The 26,066-nt window shown below is 45.0% G+C and overlaps 1 protein-coding gene across 1 annotated transcript in view; it reads right to left on the minus strand.

The window, feature by feature from the left end:
- The window catches only part of TBK1 (TANK binding kinase 1), a 485,047-nt gene that overhangs the window by 236,514 nt on the left and 222,467 nt on the right, over window positions 1–26,066 (minus strand). Inside the window, 1 exon segment of the mRNA XM_030217198.1 lies at window positions 1,239–1,330. Coding sequence (XP_030073058.1) covers window positions 1,239–1,330 — 92 coding nt within the window.

Below are 26,066 nucleotides of genomic sequence, written 5' to 3' on the forward strand. Positions count from 1 at the left end.
TAAATGAGGGCACGCTCGCGCCGTGGGTGGGAAGTCATTTGCGCATGCGCAGTGCGCTCTGCCGCGCGCTGAAGCGTTCTCGAAGGATTTTTGTTTTGCTTAAAGATTTGTCGATCTCCTGGGCCATCAAAGACGACGACCCAATCGTGAGAACAAGCAGCCTGCTTGTCCTCAGAGAAAAAAAGGTACATTGTGTGTGACGACAGAAAGGTTGCTTTAAAAAAAAAAAAAAAGGTACATTGTGTGTGATGACACAAAGGTTGCTTAAAAAAAAAAAAAGGTACACTGTGTGTGATGACAGAAGTCCTACTCATAGCCCCCCAAAAATTCTATTTCAGAACACACAGATCCAATCAATTGATCATGCTGATTTCTGCAAACTGACTTCGCTTCCTCTGCTAAAAGGGAGTTTTCACACTCTTTTGGTTACTATTAACTTCTCAAAACTAGATAAAAGGCAGCTCACTACACTTGTGCAAAGAAACTGCACCAAAATATATACAATACATGAGAGTATTCATGGTTACATGAACTACATTTGAGCAGAAGGGTCTCAAAATTCTATAGACCATTTCCAGTGTCCAAAAGTTTTAGATGAGGTACATTTTGTTTACAAAGACTGAATATATATTACACTGAGAAACTCACTGAATCTCATAAATAAATTCCCTAGTTAGAATCTAAATTGAATCATCCAAAGGAGAAAAAATGTAATATGAAGTTATTTTCTCTTTGAGATTTCGCACATGCTAAAATAATATATAATTCTTTCCTTGGCAGCTGGAGTCCAGCATTCCCACTACAGGTCCCCAATGAATTCTATAAGGCATTAGCAATTAGGAATGTGAAACAAGCCCCAAATAAGAACATGCTATTTTCATTTTTCAGTGTTATTTTCTGCTTCTCAAACTGTGATCACATTGAAGTTGAGCTATATGCTCTTAAAACACATTTTAGCACTTAAATTCTCAGGCAGCTTGATCTGGAGTTTGTGAGTTACACTGCTTGTAACCCTACAACAGGAAAGCTACAATGGGTCTGTTGGTATCCTCTCTGTTCTAGCTGCTGGTTAGCATTCATTAACGAAATAAAATGTTATGCATGACGGATTTAATTTCACATAATTTTTTTGACTGGAACATACAGCACCTGATTTCCAAGCTCAGAAAATTGAAAACTGTAGAACTTTAGAAGAAACCCCCTTTTTGCTGCTCAATAACATTTGATCAGCTACTTACATTATCCACCGTATTGCCTTTCGCATCACCTCTTGGTAAAGCAACAGGGCAGCAGCAATCCGACATGAATAACAGACCACTCCTGTTACAGCCTGAAGAGGAAACAAAATAGTTATGTGGTTTGATTTTCAGGCACCTTTTTCATTAGGGATTCCCACAATACAGCCATCCATGGCGTTCATTTTTCCATCTTGCCAAACTCTTCCCTTCCACATGTAGATTTGCCCAAGGGTTCCCCCCTCACACACACGTGAAAGTCTGGCCACGATTTCTCAGGTCTCATCAGCAGGTGGTAAAGAAGAGTCATAAGGATGTGTAGCCTAATGGTTAGAACAGCAGGATGAGAACCAGGGAGTCCAGTTCAAATCCTACTGTGGCTTCTTGTGATTTTGGGCAAGTCATTTAATCCTCCATTGTCTCAGGTATAAAATGTAGGCCATCCGAGGATGGAAACTACCTACCCATACCTAAATGTAACTTATCTTGAGCTACAAATGAAAAGGTTTGAACCACAAGCAACAAAGTGCAACTAAAGGGAAACACATCCAAAGTGAGGATAAGGAAAAAAAATACTTAGTTCCTTTTGTTTTACAGGAAAAGAGTGCAGGGGAGTAAGAAGGGAGGGAAGGATATGCACAGGGGAAAAAAAAAAGAAAAAAAAAAAAAGAGGGGAGGGAGCATATGGAAGGGAAAAATTAGGTTCTTACCTTGATAATTTTCTTTCCTTTAGTCACAGCAGATGAATCCATTAACTGATGGGTTGTATCTGCCTACCAGCAGGTGGAAATAGACAACACTGAAAACACATGCTGTTCTAAAACGCTAAACCCCCTCTGCCTTCAGTATATGAAATTTCCAAAGCAGAGTGAATAAAAAAGGCAATATAACAAACTTTCCTCACAGAGAACAAACGCCCTAGAACCGGGTCAATAACGAGGGCTGCCAAGAGGGGGGGACAGGAGAGACAAAAGTCCCCAGGCCCGGGCCTCCGGAGGGGGCCCGGCGCCACCGCAATCAGGCTCGCCTGCTGTCGCTCCCGAACTAACTGACCTTAAACGCCTCCTTCCTTTCCTTTCACCACCTTCGCAGCAAGCAGCAGCAGGGCAGGCCACTCCTTCCTTCCGTGTCCCACCCTCACCTGACGTAACGTCCGCGAGGGCGGAGCACGGAAGGAAGGAGAGGTCTGCCCTGCTGCTGCTTGTCACGAAGGTGGTGAAAGGAAAGGGAAGGAGGCGTTTAAGGTTAGTTCAGGGCCCGGTAGCAGGTGGAGGGGGGGCCCGGTGACCTTGGGTGGGGGGGGGCCCGGCAGCGATGATGACCTCGGGTGGGGTGGGTGGGTGGGGGGCCCGGGGGCGGCCTTGTCCCGGGCCCGGCTCTGGCTCTCGATGGCCCTGTCAATAACCAAACAAGGGAAGGATGTTACCAACCTCCTGCAATAAAAACAGCATGTAGAAACTCTGATAGCTTGTCTTCAAGTACTCCTGATGAGGCACAATGTCTGTATACAACATCTGTACAAAAACTAAAGTCAGAAAGGGAGGGATCATGGATTCATCTGCTGTGACTAAAGGAAAGAAAATTATCAAGGTAAGAACCTAATTTTCCCTTCCTTGTCATCAACAGCAGATGAATCCATTAATTGATGGGATGTACCAAAGCACTCCCTAAGTAGGGTGGGAACAGGCAACACCACAAGCAAACACTTGTGCTCCAAAATGCGCATCCTGCCACGCTGCCACATCCAGCCTGTAATGCCACACAAAAAGAGAGCTGAGAAGCCCAGGTAGCCGCATGACAGATCTCCTGAAGAGAAAAAAAGACCCGTTTCAGCCCACAAAGAGGACATTGCCCTCGTAGAGTGCGCTTTAGATGCTTCAGGCGGCGACCGCCCTGAAAGCAGATAAGCCGAAAAAATGAGTTCCTTAAGCCATCGGGCTATAATGGCCTTAGACACCGGAAACCCCCATCGAGGACCTGCCAACAGAACAAATAAAAGATCAGAATTCCTAAACTCATTTGACATCTGCAGATACTGCCACAGAGCCCTGTGGACATCCAAAAGGCGCAATTGCCCAAAGGAGTCCGGAAACTCCTCCTTAGAGAAGGAAGGAAGAAAGATGGGCTGCTAGAGGTGAAAAGCTGAAACCACCTTAGGCAGAAAAGAAGGCACCGTACGAACAGTTACCCCAGATTCCGAGAACTGCAGAAAAGGATCCCGACAGGAAAGAGCCTGAAACTCAGACACTCTTCTAGCCGATGTCATTGCCACTAAAAAAAACTGTCTTGAGAGTCACATCCTTCTCAGAAGCCCGTTTAAGAGGCTCAAATGGAGATCGCTGGAGCGCCTTCAACATGAGCCCCAGGTTCCAAGCCGGACAAGGCGACCGCAAAGGAGGACGGAGACGAAGAACCCCTCTGAGAAAACGGAGAATATCCGGATGAGCAGCAAGGGACAATCTGGAGACTTTCCCCCGGAAGCAGGCCAACGCTGCCACTTGAACTCGAAGGGAATTGTAGGCCAGGCCCTTTTGTAGCCCGTCCTGCAAAAAGTCCAGCAAGAGCGAGACTGTTGCCAGAGTCGGCGAGATAGACTTTGGCGTACACCACGCCTCAAAAGTGCGCCAGATCCGAGCATAAGTCGCAGAGAAAGACCGAGTGCAAGCCTGCAAGAGCGTGGCAATAACCTTATTAGAATAGCCTTTGTCCCTCAATTGCGCTCTCTCAAGAGCCAGGCCGTAAGACCAAAGCGGCAAGGATCTTCCATACTCACCGGACCCTGAACTAACAGGTTCGGAACCCGAGGCAAAGGAAGAGGCGCGTCCACCAGCATCCGCTGCAGATCCGCGTACCACGGACGCCTTGGCCAATCCGGGGCGATGAGAATCACCAATCCTCGGTGCAAACGAATCCGATTTAGAACTCGCCCTATCAAGGGCCAAGGAGGGAACACATACAGGAGGCCCGAGGGCCAAGGTTGAGCCAGAGCATCCAACCCTGCCGAGCGAGGATCTCTCCTTTTGCTGAAAAAGCGAGGGACTTTGGCGTTTACGCTTGATGCCATGAGATCCAAGCCTGGAGTCCCCTATTTGGCACAAATCTGAAGAAAAACTTTGTCTCCTAGTTCCCATTCCGCCGGGTCGATTTAATGTCTGCTGAGGAAATCGGCTTACACGTTGCACTGACCGGCTATGTAAGCCGTGGACAGCAGCTCTAGGTGGCGCTCGGCCCAGTCACAGATCTGAGACGCCTCCGCAGCCAGGGCCCTGCACTGAGTGCCACCCTGGTGATTGATGTAGACCACTGCTGTCGTGCTGTCTGGACAGGAAGACCCTTCAGCGTCCTGTGGAAGGCCAGAAGAGCCTGAAATATTGCTCTCAGTTCCAAGCCATTGATGGACCATCCCGCTTCCATGGTGGACCACAGACCCTGAGCATAGAGTCCCGGCAATGAGCTCCCCAGCACGAAAGGCTGGCATCCGTTATCAACAGACAACAAAAAGGAAGAGCCAGTGGCATCCCCTGCCGCAGCCTGCTGTCGGAAAGCCACCAATCCATACTGCGCTGGGCCGCAGGAAGCCACCGTAGTCTGCCTTGGTATTCCTGGGAAATCGGAGACCATTGCTGAAGCAGAGCAAGCTGCAGAGATCCCATGTGAGCTCTCGCCCAGGGAACCACCTCTATGGTGGCTGTCATCGATCCCAGGAGCTGAACAAAGTCCCAAGCTTGAGGGCAAGGCATCCGCAGGAGCAGGCGGACCTGATTCTGAAGCTTGAGATGCCTGCTGTCAGGAAGAAAAACGAACCCCAAAGCCATGTCGAACGAGACCCCCAAATACTTGAGAGACTGAGAGAGGGTCAGGTGACATTTGTGTTGGAATGTAATTGTATTTTACATGCATTGCCTGTCACCTATTATTTCTCTGTGATTACTCTGTGACCTCTGATGTGAATTACTTAGAGAGGTCACACAGCTATGCAACTTCCTGTGGGGGTTTAGACACAGCAGATGCAGCACATGGAGCACATGGAGCTCATGATCTCTCCTAACCTGAGAGGATCTATGGTGGTGTGAGCATCCATTACCATCTAAGCACATGGAAGGAGCTGATAATACAAATGTATAGTAATATGTATATAAAAGCCTGTCTGATTATAATCTAACTACAAACTGTGAGTAAACAGATGTTTTGTTACTTCAACTTTAAAGTGACTCAGCAGTGAATTATTCAGGGGTGAATGAGAGAGAGATGAAGAAAGAAATTAACATTTCTAAAGCTGAAGCTGTGTGTACTAAAATCTGCTAATTATTTACTACAAATAATCCAACAAAAGGGTTATGGGCCCAGGGCCAGGAATTGAAAAAGAAGAGAAATATTACCAGGCAGAAAAAAAAGGCCACATTTTTCTCTTAAGTTTTAAAGGAAAGATTCAGTCTGTCTCTCTCTCCCCCCACACAGCAGACAGAAGGCTAAGAAAATGGCTGAGGGAAGAAATTCACCATTGTTCTATTCTCTCAAGGTGCCTAAATTAACTGAGTTTAATTATCAGCAGTGGGAACTAAGATTTATATGTCTCCTTCGAGCAAAAAGATTAAATATATGCTTAGACCAAGACAGAACAGATGAAAATATGGCTGAATGGGACAATGCAAACTATTATGTGAAGTGCATGCTTTTGGAAGCTCTCTCAGAGAAACAAGCCATATTAGTGGAGGGAAAAGATACACCAAAGGACATTTTATATAAACTGAGAACTATGTATGCAACTACATATGCAAAGCAGCAACCAATTTGGTTAGCAGAGTTGAATGAAACCAAATTAAGGGATAAAAGTAAATGTAATGATCACATTATGTATCTTATGTCTTCATTTCAAAAGTTAGAACTTTCTGGAATTCCCATGTGTGATGCATTGAAAAGAGCATTTCTTTTTACCTCACTATCAAAGAAGTTTGATGTTTTTAGGTCTGTAAATGAGGCCATTGAAGGGCAATCTTTTGAACAGGCAACATCAAACTAAGGCAGGAATGCATAATAAATGATTCTGAGGAGATGTGTTCTCAAAGCAAGTCAGAGAGAAATGAAACAAATTTCTTGGCAAAGAACAGAGGAAGGCGGAGCTATGGGAAAACTCCACCCAAGGGCAAGCTGATTTGCTACTCATGTGGAAAGGAGGGACATGTATCTAAATGGTGTAAGGAAACACAAAACACTCCCTCTAGCTCACCTAAGCCAATGGAACTAAAGAATTTTCAAACCAGGAAATGTATGAAGGACAAAGATAAACACAAGGGCTTTCTAATGGCAGAAAAATCTTTGACTATGGTAAATAATAATTCAAATGAAAGTACTTGGATTTTGGATTCAGGGAGCACATGCCATTTAACCAATTGTAAGGATTTCTTTCAGGAAATGTGTCCAGAGGAAGGTATTCTTAAAACTGCAAACGCAGGGACTGCTAAGATCCAAGCAAAAGGTATTGGATTCTTAAAATGCAAAGTGTCTAATGAAGTTAAAGAAATTCCTGTAAGTGATGTCTTGTATATTCCCCAAGCAGTTTGCAATATGCTTAGTGTATCTACATTAGATAAGAAGGGATTTGTGATTCATTTTGAAAACAGTAAGTGCACAATCTCTAAAAATGATGAAGTGTATGCTGAAGCTTTTATGCATAATGATGTTTATAAACTGAGCATTTCAGGTGAAGCCTCACATATGGCGCAAGTAAGGAAGAATGATGGTAAATGTAGTCTGGAAATCTGGCACCGCCGCCTGGGACATCGTGATTCTAAGGTGATCCAGGATCTTTACAGTAAGCAACTGGCCACCGGCATTCAGATAAGTGCAGATGCTGGTAATATGGAGAAATGCATAGACTGTGTTACTCAAAAAGGTGTAAGACCCTCATTTCCTGCATACACAGGAAATAGGAGTAATAAAGTGCTGGACTTAATACACAGTGACTTATGTGGACCGTTTAATATCCCATCATTGGGAAATAACAGATTTGTGCTAATATTCTTGGATGATTTCTCTAGATATTGTGTGGCCTATTTGCTGAAAGAGAAAAGTCAAGTCACAGACATGCTGAAGAAATACGTAGCCATGGTGAGCAATAAATTTGAAAGAAAACCAAAGGTTCTTCAGACCGACAATGGTGGTGAGTTCACTTCACAAAGCATGCGCACATTTCTAGAACAAGAAGGCATTCAGCATATCACAACAGTAGCTTATACACCAGAGCAAAATTCTGTTGCAGAGAGAAAATTTAGGTCACTTGTGGAAATGACCAGATGTATGCTGTCAGATAGCAATCTCCCTAAAAGACTATGGGGGGAAGCCATTCTCACAGCAGTGTACCTACAAAACAGAATGCCAACTAAAGGCGCTGAGCGCACACCACATGAGACATGGCATGGTAGGAAGCCAAACCTGTCACATATAAGAACATTTGGAAGTACAGCATATGCTCATGTACCAAAGCAAAGAAGGCATAAGCTGGATTCCACAACAGAAAGGGGCATTTTAGTTGGCTATGCTCCAGGACACAAAGGATATAGAATTTTGAATCTGAAAACTGGCATTGTTGGCATAAGACATGTTACATATTTTGATGAAAATAAAAGGGTTGATAAAGGCTGGATTATCCCAGATGAGCCTTATCATCCAGAATATGAAACTAGAACCATAATAGACATGCCAGTGTATATAAATGCCATACCAAGGCAGATGTCTGAAAGCAACTCATCTGTATCTAACGAGGAACAGGCAGAGGAAGCAGACACAGAAAGGATCATTGAAGAAGACAGTACAGTTGGAGAAGGGGAATCAATTGGAGAAGGACTCTCAGATATAGAGGATGCAGAAAGGTCAGACCAACCTGTTGTCAGACGCTCATCCAGGGAAAACAAAGGTGTTCCACCCCCAAGACTGTCTTACCTAACAAAGTCAGCAGAAGCTCAAGAGCCCTTAACATGGGATGAGATTGAGAAAATGCCAGCAGAAGAAGCTGCTGAATGGCATAAAGCTGCACAAGAAGAAATTGATGCATTGGATAAAAATAATACTTGGATTCTTACAAAATTACCTCCTGGCAAGAAAGCTATAGGATGCAAATGGGTATTCAAGTTAAAAAGGAATGCACAAGGAAAAGTGGAAAGGTATAAAGCCAGATTAGTGGCAAAGGGATATCTTCAAAAATATGGAGAAGATTTTGATGAAGTGTTTGCACCTGTAGTGAAACACACGACAATTAGAACACTTCTGAGCATTGCAGTCTCAAAAGGCATGCAAGTCAACCACATTGATGTGAAAACAGCATTTCTTCACGGAGATATAACTGAAGACTTGTACATGGAACAGCCAACAGGTTTCATAAATACAAAACAAAGACAGCTAGTATGTAAATTAAACAAAGGTCTTTATGGATTAAAGCAAAGTGCAAAATGTTGGAATGAAAAATTGCATGAAATATTGACAAATTTAGGATTTAAGCAAGGTGAAGCAGATAAATGCTTGTACACTAGGTGCACAAATGGACAATATGCATACATTTTAGCTTTTGTTGATGATCTGCTCATTGCAAGCGAAAGTGAGCAAGAGTACAAGGACATTGTAAAATGTTTAAACCACAATGTTGAGATAAAAGAACTGGGTAATGTGTCATACTATCTTGGTATAGAAATTGAGAAACAAAATGATGGTTCTTATCTTCTAAGCCAGAAGCAGAAAATAAATGAGCTTATTGAAAGTTTAGGTATGCAAGATGCCCAAGTTGTAAGCACTCCCATGATCACTGATTTTCTGAAGGATGAAACAGTAAGAGAACCTTTACCAGATAACATCCAATATAGATCAGCCATAGGTAAGCTTTTATATCTAGCTACCACATACAGGGCTGATATAGCAAATGCAGTAGGAATTTTGAGCAGAAGGGTCAGCTCACCTACCAAATCAGATTGGACTGCAGTTAAAAGGATGGTAAGGTATTTAAAGGGTACCATTGATTGTAAATTAAAGATTTCAGCCAATAGTAATCCAAAACTAATATGTTACTGTGATTCAGATTGGGCAGGGGATCATTCTGATTATAAATCCACAAGTGGATATGTGTTTATGTATGGAAATGTACAAATTTCATGGGCCAGTCATAAACAAAGTATTGTGAGTTTGTCTTCTACAGAAGCTGAATACGTGGCCGTATCGGAAGCGTGCAGAGAACTGATGTGGATTGAAAAACTTTTGCTGGATTTCGGAATAGCTGAAAAGAGACCAATCCAGATAATGGAAGATAATCAGAGCTGCATCCGACTGTCACAGAATGACAAGGTTCAGTCACGCACCAAGCACATCGCAACGAAATACCACAACGTGCGAGAGTTGGCGAAAGAAGGGGTCATCAGTCTACACTATTGTCACACCAGTGAGATGACAGCTGACATCATGACCAAACCGTTACCCAGAGAACATTTTGTGAATCTGCGTATAAAGCTTGGACTTTGTATGAATAAATAATTGCATGACAGTTATGCATGAGAAGGGGTTTGTTGGAATGTAATTGTATTTTACATGCATTGCCTGTCACCTATTATTTCTCTGTGATTACTCTGTGACCTCTGATGTGAATTACTTAGAGAGGTCACACAGCTATGCAACTTCCTGTGGGGGTTTAGACACAGCAGATGCAGCACATGGAGCACATGGAGCTCATGATCTCTCCTAACCTGAGAGGATCTATGGTGGTGTGAGCATCCATTACCATCTAAGCACATGGAAGGAGCTGATAATACAAATGTATAGTAATATGTATATAAAAGCCTGTCTGATTATAATCTAACTACAAACTGTGAGTAAACAGATGTTTTGTTACTTCAACTTTAAAGTGACTCAGCAGTGAATTATTCAGGGGTGAATGAGAGAGAGATGAAGAAAGAAATTAACATTTCTAAAGCTGAAGCTGTGTGTACTAAAATCTGCTAATTATTTACTACAAATAATCCAACAATTTGGGCATACTGACTACCCAGCCCAGAGTCTGAAGAACTGTAACAACTCTGGCTATGGCAAGTCGACTCTCGTCTGCCGAATCCGCTCTGATGAGCCAGTCGTCGACATAAGGGTGAATTCTGATACCCTCTCGCCTGAGAAAGGCAGCCACTACCACCATGACCTTGGAAAAAGTCCAAGGGGCAGTCGCCAGTCCGAAAGGCAAGGTGCAAAACTGGAAATGTTGGCTCAATACCACAAACCGGAGAAACCGCTGATGCGGCGGCCAGATAGGAATATGCAAGTACACTTCCTTGAGGTCCAGAGATGTGAGAAACTCTCCTGGCTATACTGCCGCAATGACGGAGTGCAGGGTTTCCATGAGGAAGTGTCGCACTCCTAAGGCCTCGTTGACTCTGCGTAAGTTGAGGATAGGTCTGAACGACCCGCCTTTTCGAGGCACCACAAAATAGATGGAGTAGCGACCGCAGCCGCATTCGGCAGGAGGAACTGGAACCACCGCTCCGAGCTTCAGCAACACCTGCAAGATCTCATATACTGCCGCCCGCTTGATGGCAGTGCCGCATCGGGACTCCAAAAACGCGTCTCCTACTGGGACGGCAAATTCTAGCCGGCAACCTTCTCTGATCAGGTCTAGGACCCAATGATCCAAAGTAATCTTGGTCCACTCCTCGAAAAAGAGGAAGAGACAACCCCCTACTGCGGGAACCGACGAGTGGACCAGCGCCCCATCATTGTGGAGGATGCCCCTGAACTCCTGGACGTTGCCCGGACACCGCAGTGCGTTTGTCCGAACAAAAGGAGTTCCTCTGCTGGAAACGGGTACGCTGACCAAACCCTGCAGAGCACCCCGGGCAATACCTGCAAGATTCGGGAAAAAGTGGCCTGGAAGAGGAGGGAAAAAAGGACTTTTGGAAGAAGGCCTTGGCCTATCCTCAGGCAACCGTCAGGTCCTTAACAATGTTCTCCAAATCCTCCCCAAATAAAAGAAGGCCCCGAAACGGTAACCTCACCAGCCTTTGTTTAGAAGCCATGTCAGCCGCCCAATGCCAGAGCCAAAGAAGGCGGCGGGCAGCAACCGCCAGACATCTGCTTAGCTGAAGCTCTGACCAGATCATAAAGGGCATCAGCCAAAAACGACAGGGCAGACTCCATATGTGGGCCGACCTCAACGAGGGAACCCGCTCCATCGGCGGGCTGCTCAACCGCCTGCTGCAACCAGGAAAGGCAGGCCCAGGCTGCATAGGAACTGCAAATAGCCGCCCGTAAGGAAAGGCCTGAGATATCAAAGGACCGCTTCAGCGTGGATTCCACCGCCGGTCCTGCATATCTTTCAAAGCGACCCCTCCCTCCACCGGGAGAGTAGTCTTTTTAGTCACAGCCGTGACAAAAGCATCCACTTTAGGCATCCCAAAGAGGGTCAACTGACTTTCCCTCAGGGGATAAAGGTGACATATAGCCCCGGCCACCTTCAAGGGACCCTCAGGGTCAGACCATTGAGCTGAAATAAGCTCTTGGATGAAAGCATGCACGGGAAAAGCCCGAGAAGGCTTCTTAGTGCTAGCCATCCTAGGATTAATAGAAGAGGCAGCGCCCTCGTCAGGATCTTCAATACAAAGGGCCTGTAAGGCATCAGAAATGAGAGATGGCAGCTGGTCACGATGGAAAGTCCGAACCGCTTTAGGGTCATCCAACTCCTGTGACAAGCAGCCACCCTCATCTGATCATCTGTCCGTGAGGTCCTGCCAGACCCCTCAGACTCCCCGAAACTAGACCACGGGGGAGAAGAGTGAAGAGTCCCCCTCAGACGGGGTATTCATTCGTCTACGCTTAGCGTCAGCCAAAAGCTCGGGGGAAGAAATAAAGTATCCAGCAGACGCTGGGCTATAAAGAACTGGAGGCAATCCAGACAGACAGGAATTGTCAGGAGCCTCAGGCAGTGCTCTTTTTAACATAAAAACCTTATGCATCAGCAGCAAAAATTCAGGGGAGAAAAACTCACCCTGTACATCTGCCCCCACATTGGGGGGAAGTGGAGGCAAAAGCTCCTCTAGAAACCTTGAAATGAGGCGTCCCCCTGCACTCAGACCCCTCCGCAACCGCGAGGGTCGAGTCACGCAGCGCCTCCAAGATGGCGGCCGCTGCCAACTCCAGCGGGCGGGAAGAATCACTGCCTGCCATGCTCATGCCAGCATTAGCATCTAGGCAGCATGTGCTGCAAAGCCCCGCTGTTGATCTGCGTTTCCCACAATGGGAGCAGCGCTTAACCCCTTCAGCAGCCATCAAATACAGAAAACAAAATAGCGCCTTTGTGCCAAAACTTACCCCGCACAGAGCGCTGTCAGCAGGAACCCCCCCAAGGAGCTAGGCACCACTCTCACCTCAGGAGACTGAGTCAAAAGAGCTGTGGTCAAGCTGCACAGAACCAGGAGCTCAGGAGAAAGCCTCTCTCTGTTTTTGTTTTTTACTGTGAGGAAAGTTAGAGGCAGGCAGCCACAGAGGAACTCCAGGAGGAGGGGGAATGGGGTAAGGCAGGGACAGGGAAAACCAAGTATGCCTTTAAAGTGGGCACCACCAGCCACAACACCCCCTGCTCTACTGGCAAAGCACAGGAACCACACCAGGCAGAAATCCAGGAGCTGAGAAGCGACGTCCACACCTGCTGGCAGATAGAGTTATACTGAAGGCAGAGGGGGTTGGGCGTCCTGGAACACCATGTGCTTTCAGTGTTCTCTATCTCCACCTGCTGGTAGGCGGATACAACCCATCAATTAATGGATTCATCTGCTGTTGATGACAAGGAATGCGACGTTTACCATACACAGTCCCCTTATAATTCTGAAGGAGGGCTCCTAGAGGTGATACAGAAATATTTGTGACATACTACCTACCATACAACTCCAGGAGCTTTACCCCTGCTTCCCTCTTTCTCAACACTTCAAATTATCAAAAGGGCAAGACCCTTGCTCAGCAGACACTGACAGACACCCTCTGACTAGAGACCTGCATGGGAATGGGGTTCAGGGGAATCCCACGGGGATGGAAGCAGTTCTGTGGGGTTCTCACGGGGATGGAAGAAGTTCGTGCGAGATTCCTGTGGGGAAGGAAACAATTCCTGCAGGGTTCCCGTGGAAGTGTAAGCTGTACTTGCACCAGCCTCTCATCTACTGAGTACCAAGTTCTTTGAGTGCTGTCTCCTCCTTGCTTTAACAGCACAAATGTGGAAAGTCTTCTATTAAGGAAGTGGTAGAGACACAAATGATGACTGAATTCAAAAAGGCGAGGGATGAACACAGAGGATCTCTAATTAGAAAATGGAAGTTATAAAAAAACCTAACCTTAAATGGCTACATGTGTGTGGATGTGTCAAGTGACGCTTAGATGCTGACTCTGGCTGTGATGAACTAGGGCCGATACCGGGTAGACTTGTATAGTCTGTCTCATATATGGCAATCTGGTTTAGATTGAGCTGGAAAGGGCTTAGACAGCAACTTCAGTGACTGGAACATGAGGCGAGTGCTGAACAGACTTTTACGGTCTCTGACCCACAAATGAGAAGATGAATAGACTGGAGTGGGCTTCAAAGGCAACTCCAGCAGTTGGAAGATAAGGATAAGGCCATATAGACTTCTACGGTCTATGTCCCAGAAACACCAAAGAAAGACCATAATCAAGTATATAATATCACACTCATTGATTTAATCATGAATTGATAATGAGTGTGAATATTGGGCAGACTGGATGCTAGGTCTTTATTTGCCATCACTTACTATGTTACTATTAATCCTCTTTGCTCCCAGGCTGATGCGCAGACCTCAGCCCTGACACAAGCACAAGCATCAGATGTCACCTGACCTACTGGCGTGTGCATGTGGTGACCTCTCAGCACACAGTGCTAGTGAATCAGAGACAAACCTTACATGTACGCACCAGAGTGTTTCAAGTTCCAACTTCTGATCCATCCTTGCCTACAGTGCTGTGGCTCAAATCCAGAAAGAAACAGAGAGCTGACCGGAATTTTCTTTTATGTACCATTAAGTTTTTGTGGGGATGGGTGGGGATGGGTAAGATTTCTGTCCCCGTGCAATTCTCTACCTCTGACCCTCTCAGTGATTTTGAAAAGTCCTTTGAAAAGTTTACAGACCCCTGTTTTACATAGTGGATTTTTTTTTTTTTTTTTTAATGAGTCCATTTTCTGAAGTTCGCTTTTTGCTCCTATTGTCGTCACTTTTGTCTTCTTTAAGTTCAGAGAGAAGCAAGCATTATTAACTACTACTACTACTATAGCACTATAGCGCTGTACACTTGAACATGAAGATAGTCCCTGCTCGACAGAGCTTACAATCTAATTAAAACTAGTTTCCATACTATACAACCCTTTTCCCCATAGCATTAAACTGAAACTTTCTCTAGAGCCCAGAGTATTAAAAAGAATAGTAGCAAGGATCAAACTGTCCAAAAAAAGTTTTTTCTGTTCTTTGCCTGCTGGAAATGTAGCATTGTTAATGACCTGAATTAGGTGTTAAATTAAGGTGTGAGGAAGGAGAATATTTACAAAGGTTACTAACAGCAATCCGATTACTGGGTAGCTTCAAAGGGTTTGTTTGAAGTAGTCTCCTTAGAATCCAAACTATATAGAGAGGAAATGTCCCACTTTACTTTCTTTCTAAGAAGTTCTGTGAGAAGGACATTTCTCTGGGTAAGTGACATTATTTTGATCAGTGCTTGGTTAACTTAAAGATTGGGTTTAAAAGAGGAATTGTAGGATATTAATAAAACATAGAATTTAAGAAAAAAAAGCAGCAATTTTTCCTCATAGTTTTAAAACTTACATTTTCTGCCACAGCATTAACTGATAAGACTGTAGAAGGAACAAAATGGCCTAGCTCAGTCCTCATTCCCACCCACCTTCCCCAGCCCCTAGCTCAACAATACCATTTATAGTCAATTATTCTAATTAGGACAACAAGAGGACAGCTTTCATTAGAATTTTAATTACATTTAATTAGTTTTAAAAAACAAACACTAAATAAATTACATATTATACCATATAAACTTAAGACTCTTTATATTCATCTGATATCCCTAGTACCTAAAAAGTTTGAATTAAACAACAGCGAAAGGGGTGCTAGCCAATCTTTTGCATCAAGTGTCATATGTATGATTATCTCCCAGCTGGTGAGAGGTTATATGTGTGAGCTCGATGCAAAGAGCCCCAAGCTCTTAGAGAATGAGTCCGTTCTCTTGAGGCTAGAGTAGCAGACTTGGAGGAACTGAGGGAGACAGGTATATAAAGAAGAGGTACAGGGATGCTGTAGAGAAGTCTCATCTCCAGTCTGGCAGCACCTTTCCTGCACTGGAGGAGGGAGGTCTTCTAAAAGGAAAGCATCACCCTGGTGCAGCTGGACGTAATCCTGTAGCTAGGATTAGTCCACCAGGGGATGTGAAATCCTCTCACACCGAGGATGTGTCTCTAAAAGCTTCTGCCCAGGAGGGAAGAGTTAAGATGGATGTAGTTGGCAATTCAACTATTAGGTATGTAGATAGCTGGGTGGCTGGTGAGGATTGCCTGGTCACTTGCCTGCCTGGTGCGAACATGGTGGACCTCACACATCACCTAGATAGGATTTTAGATAGTGCTGGAGAGAAGCCAGATGTCTTGATACATGTGGGTACCAATGACATAGGAAAATGTGGGAGAGGGGTTCTGGAAGCCAAATTTAGGCTCTTAAGTAGAAAGCTCAAATCTAGAACTCCTAGAGTAACATTTTCCAAAGTGTTCCCCGTTCCATGCGCAGAGCCCAAGAGACAGGCAGAGCTCTGGATTCTCAATGTGTGTGGATGAGCAATGGTACAGGGAGGAGGGCTTTAGATTTGAAAGGGAACTGGGCAACATTCTGGGGAAGGGGGAGCCTATTCTGGAATAACAGGCTCCACCTTAACCAGGATGCGACCAGGCTGCTGACATCAGCATTTAAAAAGGAGATAAAGCAGCTTTTAAACTAGAACCTGGGGGAAGGCAGACAGTCGTTCAAAAGAGCTTGGTTTGGAACAAAATCTTTGAAAGATATCACCAAACAGGGAAGATAGGGTATTCCAATAGTGAGGTTGCAATAGAGACCATAGTAGACCAGATTTGATATTGGTTTTGGAGTAACTACACACAGGAAATCCAATACATTAGCATTTAACTTTCAAAGGAGAGAATAAAATGAGAAGAACGTGGGAAAACAAACACTTAAAAGGAGCAGCTGCAAAGGTCAAAAATTTACATTAGGCATGGATGCTGTTCAAAAATACCATCCTGAAAGCCCAGGCCAAATATATTCCTTGTATTAAAAAAAGAGGAAGGAGGACCAAATGACAGCCGGCATGGTTAAAAAGTGAGGTAAAGAAAGCTAATAGAGCTAAAAGAAAGTCCTTCAGAAAATGGAAGAAGGATCCGACTGAAAATAATAAGAAACAGCATAAGGAATGGCAAGTCAAATACAAAGCATTGATAAGGAAGGCAAAGGAACTTTTTGCGTTGGGAGGCAAAAACACGTGGAGGGGCTTAATCGAACAGGGCGCCCAAGTTTTCCTGAGGGCGTCCCCGCAGGACGGCCCCATGAAGGGGCGGGGAAACTGCTATTATCCAAACAAGATGGGTGTCCATCTTTCGTTTCGATAATATGGTCGGGGACGCCCAAATCTCAACATTTAGGTTGACCTTAGAGATGGTCGACCCCGGTTTTCAGCCTTAATGGAAATCGAGGACACCCTTCTCAAAAATGACCAAATCCAAGGCATTTGGTCATGGGAGGAGCCAGCATTCGTAGTGCATTGGTCCCCCTCATATGCCAGGACACCCTAGGGGGCACTGCAGTGGACTTCACAAATTGCTCCCAGGTGCATAGCTCTCTTACCTTGGGTGCTGAGCCCCCCCGAGTCCCCCAACCCCCCCCCCCAAAAAAAAACCCCACTCCCCACAACTGTACACCACTACCATAGCCCTAAGGGGTGAAGGGGGGCACCTACATGTGGGTACAGTGGGTTTCGGGTGGGTTTTGAAGGGCCCACATTTACGACCACAAGTGTAACAGGTAGGGGGGATAGGCCTGGGTCCGCCTGCCTGAAGTGCACTGCACCCACTAAAACTGCTCCAGGGACCTGCATACTGCTGTCATGGAGCTGGGTATGACATTTGCGGCTGGCATAGAGGCTGGCAAAAAATTTTTTTTTTTAGGGTGGGAGGGGGGTTGGTGACCACTGGGGGAGTAAGGGGAGGTCATCTGGTCAGTTTGGGCACCTTTTTGAGGCTTGTTCATGAAAAAAAATGGACCAAGTAAAGTCGACCAAATGCTCGTCAGGGACGCCCTTCTTTTTTCCATTATCGGTCGAGGACGCCCATCTCTTAAGCACGCCCCAGTCCCGCCTTCGCTACACCTTCGACACGCCCCTGTGAACTCTGGTCATCCCCGCGACAGACTGCAGTTGAGGGCACCCAAAATCGGCTTTCGATTATGCCGATTTGGGCGACCCTGAGAGAAGGACGCTATATCCTGATTTGTGTCGGAAGATGGGCGCCCTTCTCTTTCGAAAATGCCCGATAATAAAATTTTTTAAAATTATATTAAATGCAAGAAGCCAGCAAAAGAATCAGTTGGACCGCTAGATGACCGAGGGGTAAAAGGGGCACTCAGGGAAGACAAAGGCATAGCGGAGAGATTAATTGAATCCTTTGCTTCAGTCTTCACAGAGGAAGATTTGGGAAAGATACCGGGACCAGAAATGGTATTCAAAGCAGACAAGTCAGAAAAACTGAATGAAAACTGAGTGGTGTAGCTGCTTAGTGGTTAGTGCTGAGGACTTTGATTCTGGGGAACTGGGTTCAATTTCCACTGCAGCTCCTTGTGACTCTGGGCAAGTCACTTCACCCTCCAGTGCCCCAGGTACAAATAAGTACCTGTATATAGTATATAAACCGCTTTGAATGCAGTTGCAAAAACCACAGAAAGGCAATTTATCAAGTCCCATTCCCATAAACCTGGAATACGTAAAGGCGCAATTTGAGAAACTGAAGAATAGCAAATCACCTGGACCATCTATTCATCCCAGAGTACTGAAAGAATTGAAAAATTAACTTGTAGAACTATTGCTAGAAATATGTAATTTACCTTTAAAAACAAACATGGTGGGGGGATCACGTGGTGCGATGAGAGGGTGAGACGTGCTTTTGCTCTCTCCGAGGCCCCGACACACTAAACTCTCAAAATAACCCTACAGCGCTGGAATTATAACATCACTGGAGCAGCGGAGGCCAGTTGAATATATATGGACAAATATTTAGAAACGCCAGCTAAAGGTATGGCGAACAAAGGGGCTAAAAAAGAGAAAGAAAAGCCGAGAGCATCGGAAGTTGGGACAGAGAAGTCGCCATCTTGTGCTGGGCCGACTTTCTCGGCAGAACAACTGGCGCAGATGACGGAGGTGATTATAACAGCGATGGAGCCCAAGTTTGAAAAATTTGCCAGTCAATACGAGGCCTTTGAAGCGCGACTCACGGAGACCGTGAAGAGGACCGGAGAATTAGAAAAGAGGGTATCGGATCTAGAAGACACGACCAACCCGATGCAGACAGCCCTCAAAAAACTTACTGGCACGGTAGAATCCCTGTCCACAAAACTAGATGATTTAGAGAATAGATCCCGACGGTCGAATTTGCGGATCGTGGGACTGCCGGAGTCAATTGGAGATCGCGTTCTGGCAACCACACTAGAGCGTTGGCTGGCTTCGGAGTTTGCCTTGTCGGACTCGTCAGGGCCGCTCTGCCTGGAACGAGCGCACCGCGTGGGACGAATCAAAGATGGCAGACAATTACCTCGCGTGGTGATCTTAAAAGTCCATAACTACCTGCACAAAGCAGAAATCCTACGTGGGTATCGGTTAAAGAGAGATGAGGTAAAGTTTGATGGGCACCTTATACGTATATTTCAAGACTATTCCGCCCAGCTACAAGACAAACGGAGGCAATTTACTCCAGTGTGCAAGCAGCTGGCCGCGCTCAACGTTAAATTTATGCTCCTATACCCAGCCATATTAAAGATCAAACAGGACAACCATTGGAAAAGTTTTGAGTCCATTCATGAAGCAAAGGAGTTTGTCTTCAGCATTGAAAAGGACCAAAGAGAAGCAAAGAGCAGCCCATCAGGAGACTGAAAGCCGTTGCATTAAGGTTTGACTGGCTGAGTGTGCAGGCTAAAGCTGTAGATAATACACTGCTGGGGGTTATATAGAATTATGTTGAAGCAAACAAGTTGTGGGGGCCTCGGGCAAAGAAATGTCCCCTAATGTCACAGTTGGGGAAGTGTTTAAGGGGGGGGTGGGCAGAGGGGAAGAATTTTGGGAGGGAGGGGGGGAGGGTGAGACATGTAAGTAGACAGAAAGGAAGAGACAGGAAGAAGAAATATGGAAGACTAGACTATTGGGGTGTAGAGAGGGGCAAGGTTAAAGAAAGTAAAAGAAGTAAAGCGAAACAGAGGACCCTAAGGGTGAGGCTGGGCGCCCTGGGGTGGTGTGTACTAAATAAGCTGAATGTAACCTCTGGAAAAGGACCTGGCTAGATTAGGACTCAAAAAGGTACGCCTGGTTTCATGGAATGTGTGTGGTATCACATCCCCAGTAAAACGCACAAAAATTTTAGCAGCCCTTAAACATCATGGAGCACAAATAGCCTGCCTACAGGAAACGAGGCTGTCACGAGAGGAACACGATAAATTAAAGAGGCATTGGGTAGGAGAGATGTTCTGTTCCCCAGCAATGGGACGAAAAGGGGGAGTTGCAATTTTGATACATAAATCCCTTGCATGCGCAGCCAAGTTGAGGTTCAAAGATGGGGAAGGGAAGTACCTAGGGGTTCAAATAAACATGCAAGGAAAGGAATTACTATTGGTAGCAGTTTATGCGCCCCTGGTGAAAAGCAGAAGTTTTTACACACAGCTGCTACATAGATGTCAGCAATACACACACCTGCCCCTGATAATAGCAGGAGATATGAACCAGGCATACGATGCACAGATAGACAGGTCCAGTGGGATGACGCAGGGTGATAAAAGTGGAGAGACCATATTAGAATCCTTCTGTACATTAGCAGGGATAATAGACCCCTGGAGATTATTACATCAGGAAGAAAGAGACTATACGCATACATCCAGAGTACATCGAACGCAATCTAGACTGGATTACATATTTATGTCCCCAACACTGTTCCCTCAAGTGTTAGATGCCCAAATAGGCCCGGAGGAAATCTCCGATCACGCAATGATATGGACAGACTTAGAGGCACAGTCTCTTTTTCAGAAGTCCTCAGGCTGGAGATTCCCCGCATATCTTTACTCCTCCCCAGACTTTAAGAAATATATCTGTGAGAGATGGGAGGAATACCAGAGAAATAACGAGTGCCATTTGGAAGACCCGGGCCTTTTCTGGTCAGCGGCAAAAGTGGTGCTAAGGGGAGACATAATAGCGTATGTATGTAGGCGTAATCGATGTATTAGTCAACAGGTTATTGCTTCAGAACGCAAACTGAGGGAGATGAAGAGAGCATACACTAATACCCCCACTCCAGCATGCTATGATGCTCTTATGGTGGCACGGACAGCGCTCAACAGCCTCCTACATGAGAGAATGACGCAATCCCTTGTATATCGGAAATTTAGGCTCCAGAAATTTGGAGATAAAGCTGGTGCATATCTGGCCAAAGTAGTGAAAAACACTAGGAAACAACACTTTATCACAGCTTTGCGCACACGGGAAGGCGGGGTTTCCACTAATATAGACGAGGTAGCCGAATTATTTAAAGAACATTTTGCAACACTTTACAAAGAGGTAGGGGAGAAAGAACCATTAGAGACCAGAACATCAGACTATTTAAAGATCTCGGGAATGCCTAAATACTCAACAAACGAGATCGAGGCCCTAAATGCTCCAATAACTGCAAAAGAAATTATGCAGGGCATTAAAACACTCCGGCTTCACACTGCACCTGGGCCAGATGGCTATACCAGTGAATTTTATAAGATGCTTCAAAACCAGGTGGTGGGACCATTGATAGATGTATATAACGAAGCGGTTCAACAGGGTACCTTCCCCCGACATGCAAACTCAGCTTTGATTAGCTTGATCCCTAAACCAGGGCGAGACCTCTTGCAGCCCGGCTCATACAGGCCAATATCACTAATCAATGTAGATATAAAAATTTTGTCCCGAATTCTGGCAGACAGACTGGCTTTGAGCCTGCCTCATGTTGTACACACAGACCAAGTGGATTTCGTTAGAGGACGGAAATCTGTACTTAATGTGCAGAAGCTGATAGCAGTACTGATGCATGCGAAAGAGACAGATACAAACAGGCTAATGGTCAGCTTAGATGCGGAACGTGCATTTGATGTAGTCAGGTGGCCGTTTATGTTTGAGACGCTGCGTTGGGTGGGAATCCAAGGTTGGTTCTTTGAGGCAGTCCAGGCACTTTATACATCGCCAACAGCGGCCATTTTGGTTAATGGTATTCGGACAGGAGAGTTTAGGATTGAGCGGGGGACGCGGCAGGGTTGCCCGCTCTCCCCTTTACTATTTGTGCTCACACTGGAACCACTGTTATGTGTAATTAGAAACACAAAAGCAATCAAAGGAGCACAACTCCCTGAACATATGATTAAATTATTGGCATATGCAGATGACCTTATGCTTCTTTTAGATGATCCCCAAGTGTCACTAGAGGCCTTACTTAAAGTGGTAGGGGAATATGGAGAGTTATCAGGTTTTAGACTTAATCACACAAAGTCCTTGGCAGTGCCGATGAGTGAAGAGGTTCAAACAAGGTGGCAGGGGCAGTTTCCTTTGAAATGGGGGACTGAACAGTTGAAATATCTGGGGGTTGTGATACCCACTGACCCTTTACGGCTTTACAATGAAAATGTATTACCACTTCTCGCTGATACCAGGCGTACACTTCAAAAATGGGGGAAGGCTCCGCTTTCCCTGACTGCTAAGATCGCCCTGTTTAATATGATGGTGGCCCCTCGTTGGTTATACACCTTCCAAATGCTCCCGTTATACTTAAGACAGAGAGAAGAAAGGGTCCTGTCCAGAGCGATCCAAACGTGGCGAGGCCTGAGACCGAGGCTCCCAATTACTGTTCTACACAAGTCTAAAACGCATGGAGGAATGGGCCTATTAAGTATAAGATACCTCACGATAGCTAGCTCCATGAGGCACATAAGAGATTGGCTGGTGGGGGGCCAGGAATTCTCAGCAACCTCCATAGAATCATCTGCTTTCCCGACGGTGCACCTCTGCTGGCTGCTGCACTCGGGCAAACAAAACCCAGACATTAAGATCTCTACAAACTTGTTCTTGACATCTGCTAGAGCAGCTTGGAGATGGCTATGTAGACGGCATGGCTTTTCAGCGAGTTCAACGCCGTTTTTGCCAATATATCATAATCCAGACTTCCCGGTGGGAACAACTTCAGGAGTGTTTGCTCGTTGGCGGCAGAAAGGTATTCAATTCTTGTATCAAATAATTAATGAAGAAGGACAAATGCAACCTTTTAAAGATTTACAAAGAGAATATGCACTGCCAGCTTCAGATGTGTTTGCTTATTTGCAAGTGAAACATTATGCCACATCAGTGGGCTGGATCAACCTATGTGAAGATGTTCAAGACACACTGAGCACAGCCCTGACACTGGGATCGCAAAATGAAGTCCCGCTAAAGTACCATCATAAACATTTGTTAGACACCACAGAGGACATAGACTACAAGAAGAAGGCACAGGACTGGTCTGCAGATCTGGCAGCGGAGGTGACGGACAGTATGATACAAAACTTTTTGTTGTCTGTACTCTGCACCTCGCCATTCGCACGATATTGGGAGCTGCAATATAAATTTGTACTCCGTTTATATGTATCACCACACAGAGCCCGGAGAGCAGGATATGGAGCAACTGGAAATTGTCCAAAATGCATTGCCCCAATGGCCACTTTGGGACATATGTTCTGGGCCTGTTCGAGAGTGCAACGATTCTGGAAGCAAGTGCTTGAAGCAGTATGGATATGTTGGCATAGAAAGACAGTGTTACAGCCATTGATCTTATTTGAAGTATTCAGATATGCCAAAACGGCATTGCCGGGATATCGCAGATTTCTACAACGCGCGATATTGATAGGAAAGAAAGTGATCTTAAATGGTTGGATGGACCGGAAGGGACCGAACATTACTCAATGGAGAATACTGATGATAGATCTATCCAAACTGGAACGATGCGCAGTCCGAGACCTAAACTCAGAAGATGGAAGGCGACTGCAACAGACCTGGGGCAAATTCTGGAATACGCTACAACCATCAGCAAAGAGACATTTACTTGCCACCTAACTCCTAATGCTTTTCCTTACTGTTATATTTAGAAGTTAATAAGGGAAGGGGGGAAAGGGGTGGGGGTGGGGGGGTTGGGAAAGAAGGGAGGGAGTTAATAGTTATATAATGTTAGATAGCAAAGAACTAACATGTAAATTTCCAGATGGATGTAACAGTATTTGATTTGCTGTCAATAAAAATCATTGAAACATAAAAACAAACATGGTACCGGAAGATTGAAGGATGGCCAAAGTAACGCCGATTTTTAGAAAAAGGTTCCAGAAGAGATACGGGAAATTATAGACCGGTGAGCCAGACGTCGATGCCGGGCAAAATGGTACAGACTATTTTAAAGAACAAAATTGCAAAGCATATTCAAAAGCATGGATTAATGAGAAGGCCAACATGGATTTAGTGAAGGGAAATCTTGCCTCACCAATCTATTACATTTCTTTGAAGGGGTGAACAAACGTCGATAAAGGTGAGCCGGTTGATATTATCTAGATTTTCAAAAGGCATTTGACAACGTACCTCATGAAAGACTCCAGAGGAAATTAGAAAGTCATGGGACAGAAGTGTTCTATTGTGGATTAAATACTGGTTAAAGGATAGAAAACAGAGAGTAGGGTTAAAAGGTCAGAAGGGTAGATAGTGGGGTTCCCCAGGGGTCTGTGTTGGGACTGCTGCTTTTTAACATATTTATAAATGACCTAGAGATGGGAGTAACTAGCAACTTGCTGATGACACAAAGTTATTCAAAGTTGTTAAATCGCAAGAGGATTGTGAAAATTGCCCAAGACGACCTTACAAGACTGGGAGACTGGGCATCCAAATGGCAGATGTTTAATGTGAGCAAATGCAAAGTGATGCACGTGGGAATGAGGAACCCGAACTACAGCTCACGAGATGCAAGGTTCCACGTTAGAAGTCATCTGTAACATAGTAACATAGTAGATGACGGCAGAAAAAGACCTGCACGGTCCATCCAGTCTGCCCAACAAGATACACTCATATGTGCTACTTTTTGTGTATACCCTACCTTGATTTGTACCTGTCCTCTTCAGGGCACAGACCGTATAAGTCTGCCCAGCACTATCCCCGTCTCCCAACCACCAGCCCCGGCACAGACCGTATAAGTCTGCCCAGCACTATCCCCGCCTCCCAACCACCAGTTCCGCCTCCCACCACCGGCACAGACCATATAAGTCTGCCCAGCACTATCCCCGCCTCCCAACCACCAGTCCCGCCTCCCACCACCGGCTCTGCCACCCAATCTCGGCTAAGCACCTAAGGATCCATTCCTTCTGAACAGGATTCCTTTATGTTTATCCCACACATTTGAATTCCGTTACCGTTTCCTTTCCACCACCTCCCGCGGGACGGCATTCCAAGCATCCACTACTCTCTCTGTGAAAAAATACTTCCTGACATTTTTCTTGAGTCTGCCCCCCTTCAATCTCAATTCATGTCCTCTCGTTCTACCGGCTTCGCATTTCCGGAAAAGATTCGTTTGCGGATTAATACCTTTCAAATATTTGAACGTCTGTATCATATCACTCCTGTTTCTCCTTTCCTCCAGAGCGTACATGTTTAGGTCAGCAAGTCTCTACTCATACGTCTTGTAACGCAAATCCCATACCATTCTCGTAGCTTTTCTTTGCACCGCTTCAATTCTTTTTACATCCTTAGCAAGATACGGCCTCCAAAACTGAACACAATACTCCAGGTGGGGCCTCACCAACGACTTATACAGGAGCATCAACACCCCCTTTCTTCTGCTGGTTACACCTCTCTCTATACAGCCTAACACAACCTTCTAGGTACGGCCACCGCCTTGTCACACTGTGGTGCAATGTCTTTTTTTTTTTGTCCTGACTGGACTATTGTAACATACTCTACGCAGGTTGTCAAAATAATTTACTGAAAAAACAAAACAAAACTTTAAACCATTCAAAACATGGCAGCACAACTAATTTTCTCTGAATAAAGAACAGGGTAATTCATATTTATGAACAATTGCAATGGCTTCTATAAAAGCTAGAATCAAATTGAAATTAGATATTACGACTTAAAATTTTGTGTACTCCGGGATTCTATATTGTTACATTATCCAACTCTGAAAAGTCAACATTCCAAAACGTTTTTCAGGCTGAGTTTTAGCTATCAGTCAGCTTCAGCATGAAATACGCTTCCCTTGGATATTAGGATGATCTGTCAATATCATTCAGAAAAACTTTAAAAACTTATCTTTAAGGAAAGATTTTGGATTTTCTAGCTTTCTATCAGGATCCTGTCAGAGATTTTGTGTGTGTGTATGTGTGTGTGTGTGTATTATTGAGTTTTCTGTAACTTTTTAGTAAACTTTTTAATATTGGTTTTCTTTATATAACTTAATTTAATGCAATACTGTACTGTGAAAGGTCTGCTTGG

The sequence above is a fragment of the Microcaecilia unicolor genome, chromosome 10, assembly GCF_901765095.1.
Source record: "Microcaecilia unicolor chromosome 10, aMicUni1.1, whole genome shotgun sequence".
NCBI classification, from domain to species: domain Eukaryota; kingdom Metazoa; phylum Chordata; class Amphibia; order Gymnophiona; family Siphonopidae; genus Microcaecilia; species Microcaecilia unicolor.